At 54.6% G+C, this 14,338-nt stretch overlaps 3 protein-coding genes across 3 annotated transcripts; 1 reads left to right on the plus strand and 2 right to left on the minus strand.

Annotated features, from left to right (window-relative positions):
• Positions 1–1,541: 1,541 nt before the first annotated feature.
• On the minus strand, positions 1,542–2,914 carry BZA05DRAFT_416945 (uncharacterized protein; the record flags this gene model as incomplete). The annotated part of the gene is made up of 3 exons (XM_051485438.1): positions 1,542–1,685; positions 2,220–2,253; positions 2,508–2,914. 3 exons carry the CDS (start codon positions 2,912–2,914, stop codon positions 1,542–1,544), a joined length of 585 nt encoding a protein of 194 aa, XP_051341670.1.
• Positions 2,915–7,152: 4,238 nt separating this feature from the next.
• BZA05DRAFT_466159 (uncharacterized protein) lies at positions 7,153–9,840 on the plus strand (the record flags this gene model as incomplete). Its single annotated transcript, XM_051487782.1, has 2 exons — positions 7,153–8,093; positions 8,235–9,840. 2 exons carry the CDS (start codon positions 7,153–7,155, stop codon positions 9,838–9,840), a joined length of 2,547 nt encoding a protein of 848 aa, XP_051341671.1.
• Positions 9,841–12,352: 2,512 nt separating this feature from the next.
• On the minus strand, positions 12,353–13,878 carry BZA05DRAFT_466164 (uncharacterized protein). The gene has a single exon (XM_051487783.1). It carries the CDS (start codon positions 13,435–13,437, stop codon positions 12,535–12,537), a length of 903 nt encoding a protein of 300 aa, XP_051341672.1. The 5' UTR covers positions 13,438–13,878; the 3' UTR covers positions 12,353–12,534.
• Between the last annotated feature and the right edge of the window lie 460 nt (positions 13,879–14,338).

A 14,338-nucleotide genomic window follows, 5' to 3' on the forward strand; every position in this document is an offset into this window, starting at 1 on the left:
CGGCAGCGTTTAAACGACGATGATAGGATCGCCACTGGCCGCTGGCTGGCCCATGGCTGGCCCATGGCCCACTGACTGGATCGAATCGAATCGAATCGAGCAGAAACGCCTCTTCACTACGATATGCTAGGTGCTCCAGCTCCATCGCAATGGACGGCCCAAACACATTCATGGGTGCAGAGGAGGACGAGGAGTAGGTGGAGGAGGTGGTGGAGGACAAGGCAGAGGAGGAGCAGCAGGTGGAGGAGGCAAAAACGCGAGTCGTAGATCCGGTCTGTGCTGGATCGTGAACCAAAATGCTAATCCTCCGCGAGCCGTCGTCGCACTGCAGTGCAGCAGTGCAGTGCAGTGCAGTGGGCGATCTTAGTATGTTTCTCGCGGCCAATGCCGTCATGGAGCCCTGAGGGAGGGAGAAGCACGTATGACGAGTGTAGGGTAAGTAGAGTACTCTACTTCTTGATTAACCACAGCCGTCTACCGGTTGGCAGGCAGGCAGGCAGGCTGAGGTTTCTGCCTGTCTCAGACACTTTTTTTAGTTTTTATTTTTATCGATTTTTTTTGAGCAGAAAAAAAATCAAAAAGGGGGAAGGGGAGATAATCGATAGATAAATGCGATGGATTATTTTTATATCGCTCTCGAGTCTCGTTCTTGCACTTCCACCCGATCCGGTTCCCCCCGACCCGACGGACGTCTCAGCACGAGCTCTCACTCACATTGTCTCTCCCTCGACTGCACAGCCACGCACGCACGGCAAAGGGTCACGCCCGCCCGCCCGCGGCCTGCCGGGAAGCAGTGTTTTATCTTTTCATCTGCACGCTCGCGCCTACATACCGTATCACATCTAGATGGGTACGGTAGGTGAGTATTGTAAAACCTCGATATCGCGGAACACGAGCCGCCGCCACCTACGTATATCTATGAAGATATCGTCATATCGATACGGGACGGTATGTAGAGTACAATACTCTAGATATGATACGGATAACCAACCCCTCGATCACCATGGATCCGTGTCGAGTCGTGCGGCTTTCAGCTCCTCCGTGCCCGCTGTCTGTGGTCTGTGGTCTGTGATCTTCTCGCTTGTTTTTGTTTCTGCTGCCCGTTCTCCCTTGGTTGGCTGGATGTTCTGTTTGTACATATCAGACATCAAACATGTCAAACATACGGCACGCCCGCCCGCCCGCACGCACTCACTCACCGCACGGGAAGCGGACGGGACGGGAGTCAACACACGGTATACCCAGTACCACATACTCTACTCCACACTTGGATAAGTACCGTGGCACATGACTGTGCACATACTGCACTGCGCTGCCTGCGCTGTCCTGCGCTGCGTTGCGTTGCGCTGTAGTACTCATGGTTGCATCATGTTGCAGGTAGACATGTCTCTCTCGAGTCTCGAATGCTTTTCTTTTCTTTTCGGTGAAGATTTCATCAATGATCATCATGGTAGTTAAGCCACCGTTCCGCTCTCCGATACATCACACGGTAGATGCCGGTCACTCGACTCGCTACTACTCTATACGTACCGCTTGCCGCATCACAGATCCACGGGATGGCGGAATCTCGCGCCCCGCCCCGCCACGATGTCGATGTCGATGTCGATGTGGGCCCCGAAGGCTGAAGGCTGTCCGTGGCTGTCCGTGGCTGTCCGTGTATCTATGAGAGTGTGGCCGGTGACGTACTACCCAATATAGGCAGTACATACAGGCCTAAGAAAGTCCTTAGGTAAGGAAGTACCTTGATGCCGCTCCCCCCACCCACACACCCCCATGGGCAAGTACCGTACTCTAACTCGGACCTTTCGCCGCCCCTCGAACCTCGAATCGACCGATTGCGGGGAGGACGGCGGGGAGAAAAGAAAGCTTCAGCCTTCAGGAGGATCTGGGCCTCGGGCGCAGCAACTGCTAGTACATCTACCAAAGCACGTACCTGGATCCCCGCAGGCAGTAGTAGAAATGGTAAGTCACGCCCCCAACTTTGCGTGGTCGCTGGTCAGGCGCCCGCCCGCCATGAGATATGCACACATGTGCATTTTTTTTTCTTCGGTAAGGTTAGGTAAAGTTTGTTAGAGTACATGATCTTGCCTTTCTGGTGACTTCCTGGGGACCTCCGTTCTTCGCGGCCCGCTATGTAGGTATCATGTACATGCGAAGAAAAAAAATCTCGAAAGCTGCTGGTCCGGTATGTATGAGGCATGTACAAACCAGGTACCTACTGTAATCGCCCGATGCGAGAGTGCGCTATGTACTCTGTGTACTTGTACATTCACGGGACACGCCTACGCGGGGGGGAGGGGGGGGGGGAGGGGGGAGGAACGTGGGGAGCGATCGGTCGGTCCCTGGGCCCTGGGCCAGGGCCCTGAGCCTGAGGCTAATGCGGGGAACCCCACATCCCACGCCCCACGCCCCACGTCCCACGCCCCACCCACGCTCAACCCACGCCCCGCGACCCTCGCCCACGCCCCACGCGGCCACGACCCTCGCCCCACGCTCCGGACGCTTACCGGCCGGTCGGTGGGCTAGTGCCGGTGCGCCGTTTGGAGTTGGAGTCTGGAGTCTGGAGTCTGGAGTCTGGAGTAGCAGGGCCGACTGGTTTAGCCGCGTTGACGCTGCGACGGCGGCGGCGGTGGTGGTGGCGCTGGTGGTTGTGCTGGTGGTTGTGCTGGTGGTAGCGGTGATCGTCAAGGTGGGAGTGATCGTCGAGGTGCATTGGTGCATTGCATTGGGGGTTGAGGTCGCTCGACGGACTAACCACTATACATGCATTGCGGCCGGGTGGGGGTTTTGGGTCCGGGTCGTGCGGAGAGTGTTCCCGAAGGCCGAAGGCCGATGGGGCGGAGGGGAGGTTCCCGAAATTCCCGGCCGTCGACACGGGGCCGGTGCTCGAGCACGGCCAGAGAAATCTTAACATGCTGATCGTACTGGACGAGCGCGGAACGGCGTCTATTGACAACTAGTCCAGCTGCCGAGGGCCAGTCCGTCGCGCTTTCCAGAGGCCACTCGTGATATCACTCGTGGTGAATATCGACATCGATGGAGCAACAGTGTCGGTTCACCGTGGGCCGTGGGGGCTAACGAGTACCACAGAAGTTCTTCGCATTTGGGGCCGATCCCCGCCCCCGCCGCAGTACCCATAGACGACATATCGGCCTCCCCTCCGATGGGAAAACCACAACGGCAGCGATTTACCGCTACCATAGCATCATCGATACCAACTGGTAATTACCCCCTCCCATGAACCGCATCACACATCCAGACTCCCCATCCACTTATCCATCCATGAACGCAGCCACCCCCGCCCGCGGAGCGAAGACCCGACCCCATGCCTGGGTCGATACCTACCAGATTCTCTGGAGTCTGGAGGCTTGCAAGCAAGTCGCCGCGAGCACGTTTCGGGGAAGCACTGACTGACCTGGAGTCTGGAGCGAGGCTGACGGGATATCTGTCTATCTGGCGTGCTACGCACGTTCTGGCCACCTATCTGGAGCGCAATGCATGTATTGACCTGGAAGGGGGACGGACGACGGCGTGAAACGTGGAGGAGCAGGAGAAGTTGTGGTAGATCCAACCTCACCCACCCGGCGCCGTACCGTACCGTATGCATGCACATCATCTACATATGTACGATCGGCTCGAAGATTCGCGCTGTGTGCTCGCGACCGGTTGTCACTATCATGGTAAGTTGGTAACTATAGGCGTGACGTGACATGATTCCGAAACGGTTGGACGATCCAATTCCAACTCCGTGCGTTCGAACTTGGTTGGGTTGGTGGTTGGGTTGTTGGGTTGTTGGAGGCGGGTGACGGCTTGTGCATACGATTGGGACTGCCCCATTTGGGGGGTAACCACTACTCGTAGTATCGAGCTCCGACGAACGACTCTGATCCTTCCAAACGACATCTGTCTGTCGTCAGGGGGAGGGGGGGCTTCTCGGAGGTAAAATCCCAATCCACTCACAAGATGGTTTGGTTTGGTGGGGATATCACAATATAATCCGTAAGAGCGCAAATCGTGACGCACAGTGGCTGAAAGATATGCAAAAACAAAATCTCCACCATTTCTTTTGGGGGCTATCGTATCATACCGTACTCGCCACGAAACAGGTACGCTTATGTATAGCAGAGCACTAGGTATAGCCATGAAACGTATCGGCGGGCGGAGGGCGGAGGGCGACATGCAGCCAGCGATGAGCGGGGGCCTGCGAAGTGATCGGCCAGTGGCCGGTGGTCAGAGCTCGGAGTTCGTGATGTGATGTTTATCGATTTGGGAGCCTGCGCATGCATTCGTCCCATGGGCCACGTTCTTGCACTGGCAGGCAAACCCCAAACCAAGAACCGGCGATCATTTGGAGCATCACGATGCCATGACTACATATGTTGCCGCCGCCGTGGGCCCCAACTTTCACTCTACTCTTGTCACATCTCACGTTCGACGTCTGTCGTGCTGTGTTTTTAGGGGCATCAAAGCTGGATGTCCGATGGACCGTGCATGCATGCGCAGGACGCCACCGAAAGCAGGTAAGAAAGAAAAAGTAAAGAAAACCATCAGCGAGTCAGCGACATCTTTCTTTCCATTGCGGCGTACTCTATATAACCAAGCGCTTACATTGTACTCATGTATGTAGCATTGTAGGCTGTAAGTAGCCCTCGCACGGTCGCACCATGCAGAAAAGTGCAATCCCAATCCCCCCCTCCCCATTCTGTCGTGTCGACAAGATGAGATGCCCCCCGATTGGACTCTGCGCCCAAACACAGACCACAGTCCTTGCAGGAGTGCAAATGATGCACTCGCGAGTTCGCTACACATGCTGCTGCGGGCTGACAACTGCAGTGCTAAGGTGTGTATGTAGTACTTGGTACTTATAGTACACCCTTATTGCTTCCCTTGCTTTACTTTACGCTTAACTATCCATCCATCCATCCATACACTCGAGAGGTGAGAGGCGAGAGGCGAGAGGAGAAAAGACGGCCGCTTGGCCCTTGGGTCGTCAGCTGCTGGACGGGGGCACATGTGGGGCTGATACCGGCATGTACCTAGAATAATGTGGAGTACCCGGATCGTGAGACCTCAACGGCCCATGTCGGAACCGTTAAACGCGGATCATTCCGGCGGGGCGGGGTATGTAGGGTGTGGTGGTCGGAAGGAAACGTTAGTTACACGTGGAGGAAACCAACCCTTCAGGCTTCGACCGGCTCGCCACGGCTTCCCATAGCTGGGTACTTGAGTACTTGCAGACGGTTACTGCGCAATTGTACGCTCAACCCGAGCCCTTCGCTTCGGCGCCCCCGCTCGGCATCCCGTCCAATCGCTACCCACCTACCTACCAAAAGTAAGTACCTGACATGTGGGTGCCCACTCGCTCACTCACTCGCCCGCCGCATCGTGCCGCCATGTACTCTACATATGTAGGAAGCCCGCCCGCCCAAGGCGCTTATAGCTGGACTTGCCGGTAGAGTACCCACCTATGGCTTCAATTCGTGCGCACTCAAAAGCCGCAGGGAATGGGATGAGGCGAGGGAGTATGTACATCTGCGATGGCATCGTTGGAAAGCAAGGACCGAGGAGATAAATGGAGCGTGTCTGGTATGTATGTACTCTACATAGTGCAGTGCAGTTGGCGCGCTCCACATGCGGCCGCGTGGTAAACGAATGATTGTCCGGACGGAAGAAGCCACTGGTTCACTTCATGCCTGGTCGCTCCGCACGATGTCACCAACGGGGGGGCGAGGGCTTATTTGGACGTGTGGACGTGTGGTGGTGGTGGCGACGGCGGTGGGGGTGCAAATGAGGAGATGAGATCCAGCCGCATGCACTCACTCACTGCGCTGCACATCAACAGCTGCTGGTACCGTACATAATTCTCCGAGCGAGAAGAAAAAAAGATAGAGTTTATGCTGCACCAACGCCCCGCACAGTGTCAGCATCTTCGCTGTCTGACCTAAAAGCGCTTTCAGGCTGTTCCTGAAGCGTTCACACCAAGGGCACATTGGAATCACACTTGTAGATTTTTCGCGAGCGTGGAGATTAGGAAAAAGGAAATAGTATAGTCCACCATGCAGACACAATCCGCCGAGACAACATTTCGGCCCACTGTAACCGATTGCAGCAACATCGGAAGTGTAGCGAGGATGTAGAATCTTCTCCCGAGTGCTTTCATGCGCAGTTCAGAGAATCTCACTCGGTCCCGATCGGGCTGAGGCCTTCCATGGGAGATCACTCGCCGTCGAGTGATGGCAGCCTACGACATCTTCAGGTCCTTTTGGGCTGGGCACATGATCATCAAGTGGTAGTTGCTTTCGTCTCAGCTCTCATCGCCACAAAATTGAATGTCCACGAAGTATTCCGCCAGGAACCGACACGAATACTACTTCCCCGGCTGGTATTTATCTTTCAAATCAGGTCCTGATATAGCGTCGTTCTTCAGAAAAATCCTCACGCTCTACCAGCTGCTTAGACTGTAGGTGTAACGCTCTCAGCTTCATTGAGCAACGACCATCTCGACAAGCTTACCTGTACCCAGCTGGACTCGATCGACAGCAGCGGCGTCGTTCCGTCAAGCCTTGTCAATCTATCGTCGAGACTTGTCTCTGTTGACTTCTTCTTTCTTTTCTCCTCCCTCTCTCCTCCCTCCTCCTCCTTCATTTCATTCCTCTTACTAGTAAACCAACACCACATTCCCACAAACGCACTGCTCTCTCCTGTCATTCAATCCCCCTCGCTCCACCCTCTCTCACAATTCATCACTCCATTTCATCATCACCTTTGCTCGGCCTCAGGAGCTCTCCATATCCGACAACCTTCTATTTCTCCACCCCATCTCCTTCTCACCCACCAACCGTGCTCATTCATCGAGACGTCTATTGCTACCACCGATAGGTCCTCTGAGGTGTTCGCTCATCCTGTTTACCACCACCCGAGGTCCTCTCGAGTCTCGGTTGCTCTGCTCCTACCCCTTACCATCGGCACATTGGGCCACTCTGCTGCTCGTAAGCTCATCCCTTCCGAATATCACAATCCGTCTCTTGCTGCCCATCAACTCGCTCCCCTTTTTTCATCATCTCCGTTCATCTGCTGAGGATTCCTTCCAAACCTAGCGTCGGGAACCAGACGGTTCTTACCTTGAGAAACGTCTCCGAAGGTATGGCTGCGATGTTCAGCGGTCCCGTCACTCCCGAGGAAAGATATGATCCGACAGAACCTCCTCTGTTGGAAACAACTGTTAAATTTCTCTTGATGGATATACGAGGCATGAAGATGGCCGTGGCCGTGGAGGATCCTCGATTCCTGCTGCAGCACAGCGGATACACTACATATAGTACCGGCAAGACTAGGACGATGGGGCACGTTGAGTTCAGTATCGCTCCGAGAACCCAGGAAACTCGTCCCCGCGTTCGATACTACATTCGATACTGTTGCAACAAGGCAAGGTGGATCCTATCGTATGTTATTCTTGCTCCCGGCGAGCCACACCCTCTGGACGCAGATGTGGCTAGTGCCATCAGTATTGTCGGCCTGGCCTCGCAGGATCCCAAGGTTGTACTCCGATTCGGGCAGCCCCCCTGCGCTCCTTACGTCAGGTTCAGATGGTCGCCTCTCTCGAGGAGGCCCAGCGGTGTTTTCCGATGTGTCAATGATGGGACTATGATCAAGGTCCCACACGGAGATCCTGAGGTTACGCGACATCAGTTCTTCGTCCTGGGCCTCCCTCTCATCCGCAAGTTCGCCTGGAATCCCAAGACGGAGCTCGACTTTACAAAGATTGCGGGACTCATCTGCCAGGACGAGTACGAAAGGTTGATGGCACTTGAATCATGTCCTCTCGAGCGCAAGCCCTCGCCGACGGGACGTACCCGCGAACAGTTAGAGGAGGAGGAGAAGGAGCAGTTGCTGGGGGAGCCGGTGAGCTTGCTTGCTGCTTCCACTGGGAGCAATACACCACTACCACCCGTCACGCATGAGCCGTTGGGCCCGACGTTACCGCCCAACCCGCTCTCGTCGACAGCTGCGGTGGCCTCAACTGCCCCTCCGGCCACAAGGAGTAAAGGCACTCTGACCGAATTTTTTGAGAGAGTCGGTGTAACTAGACCACTGTAAGGACCATAAATTCACTGGCTCCTTCCTCTTCCTCTTCCCTCTATCTCTCTTCATCTCCACCTCGCCATCCCCCTCTTCTCATCGTTTCCATCTTTTTCTCCTCTCCTCCTGCTCTCGGTCTGATTCCTCTCGTATAGCACTCCCAAGAAGGCCGAAACCCCCAAAGTTACGATAACCGATTCGGACGGACAAATCATGGATCATATCGACACCGTCGATAACGACAAAGACAACGAGCGTTCCAAGACCCCCAAACATCCGCTCCTCACCAAGCGTAGCCTGTCGTGGTCCGGAAAGCTGAGCATGATGGAGGAAAAATTGGAGAAGTTGGCCATTGACGCTGGTCAGGCTGGTTTTATGAGACTCTCCCCGAAGAAGAGCGAGTCCCTGCCCGAGAACTCTCAGCGTCTCGGAGTCTCTGGACCGAGAGGATCTCAGACACAGCCCGAGATGGAACCACCAATGACGCCGAAGAAGGAGGAAGCCGGTTTTCCGTGGCTCTCCCCGAAGAAGACCAAGGCCTCGAGCAGCTCCGACAATGTCGACATCCTAGGCACTGAACATCAAATCGAGATGGTACCTCCCATGACTCCGAAGAAGAGGGAGCAAGCTGGTTTCCCATGGCTCTCGCTGAAATCGAATCAGGCCTTGAGCAGCTCCCAGAATATCCATGTCTCCGTGCTCAGCAGAGAGCAGGCCCAGCTCGAGATGGAACCTCCGTCGACTCCAAAGAAGGATCGTGTCTCCTTCCGTACACCATTTTCCCGTCGGGACACAAATACGGACAAGGTCAACAATAAGGAGAACGAGGGCAAGGATAAGGAGAACATCAACAGGAAAGGGAAGGGAAAGGCTGTTGTGGAGAGAGGCGACGATTGGACGGGCACGGGGAAAGAGAACGTCATTATGCGCTTCAACAGTTCCCCTCTCAATGATCTTGTCCCGGAGAGATTCCCTAGGGATATAGGCGAGAGCTCTCGACACCGGCAGACTGAATACGGAAAGAAGCCCGAGTCAATTGCCGACCGTTTCCGGAGTCGAATGGGGAAGAACTCCGTCAGCAACGCCGGACAGAGGGCGACCCGATTCGTGCCTGGCACAACTATCCTGGAGGACGAAGCTTGGATTCGGGCTAACGAAGCCATTACGACCATAACCCTAGAGCCTAGCCGCCCCCTTGAGCTATCGCCGTTTGCTCTGAGACTCGAGGATGAATTGCGTCGCGAGAGACAGGAAGCGAAGCGTCAGGAGGACATGCGCCGGAAGGCACTGTTACGTGTAAATGGCCGGTCGAATGCTAGGAGAGGAAAGGTCGGTCAAGCCGCCGTTGTCGCTCCTGACCGTGCTACGTCCCTTTTTGGAATGCCTGAGCCCGTCACTCCACCTGATCCAGCATATATCGACAAGGTCTACGACCGCATTCAGATGCACAGCATGACCTCCGCGATGAGGAGAGAGTTAGGCAGGGAGGATAGGAGGGAAGGCGAGCCCCAGGAGGAGCTTGATTGTTCCTTGATGACCGAGGAACAGGTCTTCGATGCCAAGGTTGGAGGAATCAAGAACTGGGCCCAGTTTCCGCCGGTTCAGGTCGCGAGCGAGTTCATTCCCGAGTCCAAGAAGCACTGGGATTGGAGCGCTTTGGATTCGCACGGACGGGACCCTTTCGCCTCGGTCGCTGGTGTCCAGGAGCACCTCCAGGAGGTAGGAGCCGACCTTGACCTTGAGGACCTGGCCACGTTCTGATTGGTTGTGGGCTCCGAGGAGACATCTTGGCCCATGTTTGGGAACTGCTTGAGCCTTTCACGGTGATTTCCACTGACTATTGTCCTTATATCCTGATACGACGTTGTGTTTTTTCTTCTTTTTTTCTTTCTGATTGCATTTGATGATGGTGAGATTTGCATTGTTATTCCCTTTACCCAGAGGCGGTATTCTTTTTATGGTTCTGTTAGTTGGCATTTTTCTTGTGATTCTTCACACATTACTCGGCGGTCTTTTCTCATTTGCATTACTCAGTGGCTTTTTTTCATTTGCATTATACGGACGGTTTTTCTATTACTCGATAGTTTTTCTTGTCATTTTCATCGCATTGCACGTTGATTTGTTTTCCTCATTTCCAAAAGTTTTACAGCGAGGGAGTTTATTGCTTACCAGAAAAGTTCGGCGGTTGTTTCTTGTCATGCTTTTATTTATACGGAGGGAGGGATTGTTTTACTTTCCACGGAGCAGGATGATGTTTACACGGCGGTTTTCTTTAATGAGCTTTATCATATGTACCAATTGCGGGCGAGAATCGCTGGTTTGTCTTGTATCATACTTATGTTGACCTGTTTGTACTGATAGATGGATGGGGAGATTGGGGAGATTGAGGAACGGAACGGTGGTTGTTGTTTTGTACACTTGGGGTGTTCTGAGGTATTGGTGACTTTCGAGCATTGTGAGGATCGTGAAGAATTGGGAAAAAGGAGACAGTGAAGTCGAAAGCCCATATCACCAGCTCAGTCTCAATGAGCACAACCAGGCCAGACTCAGACCGAGACCAAACCAAACCATCGAGTGAGAGTCTGTGCGCCACTGGTTTCCCCCTCTTCCCATCTACATCTCCTCGATCCGTCCTCATAGGCTCATCCCCAGTACAAGCGGACGAATTTTCGAGTCCAGTGGGCTAACTATCTCGCACAGGCATCTCCCGCAGGCATCGCCAACCATCAACCACTCACCGAGCACCGAGCACCGACCGAGCAGCAGCGAGCATGGAGCAGTATGCGCCCCAGATTCCGCAGCCGATTCAGCCCAGTGCTGCCCAGTTGTTGCTACTACTACTAAGGGTCCTCAAACCTACTGGAGGAGCAGTTGGTCGGACTTTAGCGTGCCCAAACGGGGACGGAGGTGTGGTGGAAATGCGGTGTAATTGGCTGCCGTAACAGGTTAGCGGCCAGCCAGTTTCCAACCACCAACTGGCCAAATCGCGAGTTGGTGGTTGGAAAACCAGTTGGCCGCTAACCTCGAGTGCTGTGATAGGAATAGAGCAAAAATGAAGTGCTCGAACACTCGTTGCTACGGTAACTTGAGAAGCTTTTGAACTTCGGATACTATCAAACCTCGGACATCATGCTCCGCGTATCGTAGAAACAAAAACACGCGCTTCAAACAATCAACACAACTGTACGAAAATTACAAATTGTCAACGTAAATTTCGACCGAAACAATGATGCAGACCCTTTACAATAACCTGATGAATCTGCGAATTTTCCCACCCTTTTCTGAGTAAATATCGTGCGAAGAGGTTTATATCGGGGGTGTAATTTCTGGTTGAGGTATCTGCTGCCTGGCAGATCTGGCGATGTCTTCGTGTATGGAGGGTAACTATTGTCTAAACGCGTGCTGTAGAGTTGTCTGTGCGGGAGGACGTCCAGAATCGTCACTGCGTCCAACCAGCTCCCAACCAGCGCCCAACTGGTCACTCAGAGTTGACCGCTGTTTGTGGGCTTTTATTGGGTTAGACTGACCCATTACGGGCATGACGCTAAAGTCCAACAAACTGCTCCTCCAGTGGCTTTGAGGACCCTTACTGCTGCTGCCCAGATTCCGCAGCCGGTCCAGCCCAGTTCTACTGCGGCTTCGGCGGCAGGGCAGCGGGCAGCGATACTCTAATTTGCTCTATCATAGGTACCTATATCAGGATAACGCGGCCATAGATCCGGCTGCACCCCGCCCCGCTTTCTATAGTGAGTACGTGCCTTTCACCTACGGCATCCATCTCCTCCGACTGGCCGCTGGCTGCTGGCTGCCGATACCCACATACCCACATATATCCATTCTATCATATCGAGATAGCGAGATGGCGAGATAGCCGGACGTTTATTTCCACGATTGGTCCGTCCACGATTAGCTGATCCGCGGGGACGCAGATCTACTCATTCTAGAGCGCTCTCAGTGGATAGTAGCTCTGCGGGGGAGAAGATCAAAGTTTGAACTTTGAAGGGTTCAGAAAAGAAAAAAAAAGAAAAGGTTATCTCGCATGTCTTGCATGTGAAAGTTACTGTGGTACGGTAGCTTGAGCTATCAAGCATCTACTCTATGATGATCTACCTATGCAACGCCGAACTCCAGCCTGCCAGCTAGAAACACCCCACTCACCCAGACTCCAGAGACTCCGAGAGCTCAGATAGAAAAGATAGAAAAAGAGAAAACAAAAAGCAGAACCGCGGAACGCCAGTGATATTTGTAAACCGAAGAAAAAAAACCAAACAAAAAAGCACACCTCTCCGAACGCCAGACCTTTTAATGTCGGAAGCAAAGTACAAGAGTAGAAAACCAAAGATGAAGGAAAAAAGTAGAAGCAGATCCCCTCCAACCCCAACGCCATCCGTAAACAAACATCCGCAAAGCCAACTCCAACTCCATTCCGCCCTCATTCCTTTTTTCCTTGCCGCTTCACAGCTCCATCTCATCCAACATCCACTCGGGCGTACTCCTGCCACTAGCACTCTCCATCTGCATATCCCTATCCCTCTGCCTCTCCCTTCTCTCCCTCTCGACCCTATCCCTAGTCTGCGTACTCGACGGCGCCAGCTTGCGCCTCCTGATCCTGCCGCCACTGCCAGAGTCGGTACTACAGCCGCTATCGCACGTAGCCTCGTCGTCACTACCGTCCAGGCTGTCGGCGTAGCGGCGCTTCCTCCTCACACCTCCGCCGGTAGACGGCGTCCCCGGCGCACTAGTAGCAATCCACAGCCGTCGCATCTCGGCGAGTAAGCGGCGTTTCTCAACCTCGTCGCCGCACTCGTAGTCGGAATCGGAATCGTACTCAGAGCACGTGGAGACAGCGCGGCCGTAGTCCTCCGGCGCATCCTCGAACTCGCCGTGCAGGATCTCGACGGCGCTGGGGCTGTCGCAGTCCGAGTCGGAGGAGCTGGAGGAGTCGCAGTCCGAGAGCTCTTCGATCTCGATTGTGGTGCGCGCGTAGGGCGTGTAGGGGGTGTAGGGGGTGGAGATGGGGGGGGAGAGGGAGGGGGAGAGGGAGGGGCAGGGGGATGCGGAGGAGCTTGAGAGCGAGGATTGGGAGGGCGCGGGGTGGCGGTAGGTGCCCATCGTGGACATGCTGTTCATGGTGGGGATGGTGGACATGGTGGGGATCGTGTGGAATTGGTGCGTGTACGGGCTTGCTGGGGCGGGGGAGGGTGTGCTGGGGGGGTTTGTGGCGGCGGTGGCGGTGGGGGTGGGGGTGCGAGGGAAGCGCAGGTGCTGCCACTCGGAGGAGACGGAGTGCGAGAATGGCGGGGCGGGGGTGGGGGTGGGGGTGGGGGTGGGGGTGGGGGTGGGGGTGAAGCGGATCATTGTGGTGGTTGTGTTGCTGGCTTCGGTGGGGGAGGGGTGGTGGATGGTGAGGTTGTGGTTGTGGTTGTAGTTACGATTGTGGTGGTGGTTGAGGTTGAGGCTTGTAGTGTTGGTGGGGCGGGAATTGACGATTTAGCTCTTGGAAGCTCCCGCGTTGATTGACAGTTGGGCGACTTCTGGAAGGTGCGAGTGCTAGCTTCTCGGTAGTAAGGCGAGTGCTGAAGCGTGCGTGCGTCCGAGATTTTTCGTTTCGTGTCGAGCTTCGAAGTTTGTCAAGATGGCGGGATATCGTCGGGGTTTTATCTCCGCCAGAGCGAGAGCGAGCAAAGTCGGAAACTATCTCATTGCGCGTGTCTAGTAGTGTGCAGAGTGCCAGTCGCTCAATCCGTGCAGGGTGCGGTGGTGGTGGTGTCGTGTTTTGCAGACGAGACGAGACAGCATTTGGAACACTGCCAGATCTTCGACTCCCGACTCTACCCACCTGTCGACCCGTCCAGCCCCGCCAACACAGCACACAGCACCACCGTGGTTACTTCGTGCTTCGGCAGGGATTGTGCGTGGGTGACTGGCCACGCGTGGAAAACAATTCTGAAAAATTGTGTTGCGCACACGAGCAGATTCTTCTCAATGCAATCTGTCTATCTACACAATCTACTCTACAGATCCACTTTTGCTCGTGAGAAACCCTCCCCTCGCTTTCCCCTCGCTTTTTGCTTTGTTTGAGCGGCACAGCGTCGTCATAGGATTCCCAAGTGCGTGGTCCACGGGCGCATGCACGGGAGCGAGCTGCATATATGACGATGACTGTCGCTTTTTTCTCTGGCGGGGGAGGGGGAGGACAGAGTTCGTGAGTGAGTTCGTGAGCGAGGCTTTTTATTTCTGTGCGTGTTTGGTCGGATTG

The sequence above is a fragment of the Tricharina praecox genome (assembly GCF_024521635.1).
Source record: "Tricharina praecox strain CBS 144465 chromosome Unknown BZA05scaffold_6, whole genome shotgun sequence".
NCBI lineage: Eukaryota > Fungi > Ascomycota > Pezizomycetes > Pezizales > Pyronemataceae > Tricharina > Tricharina praecox.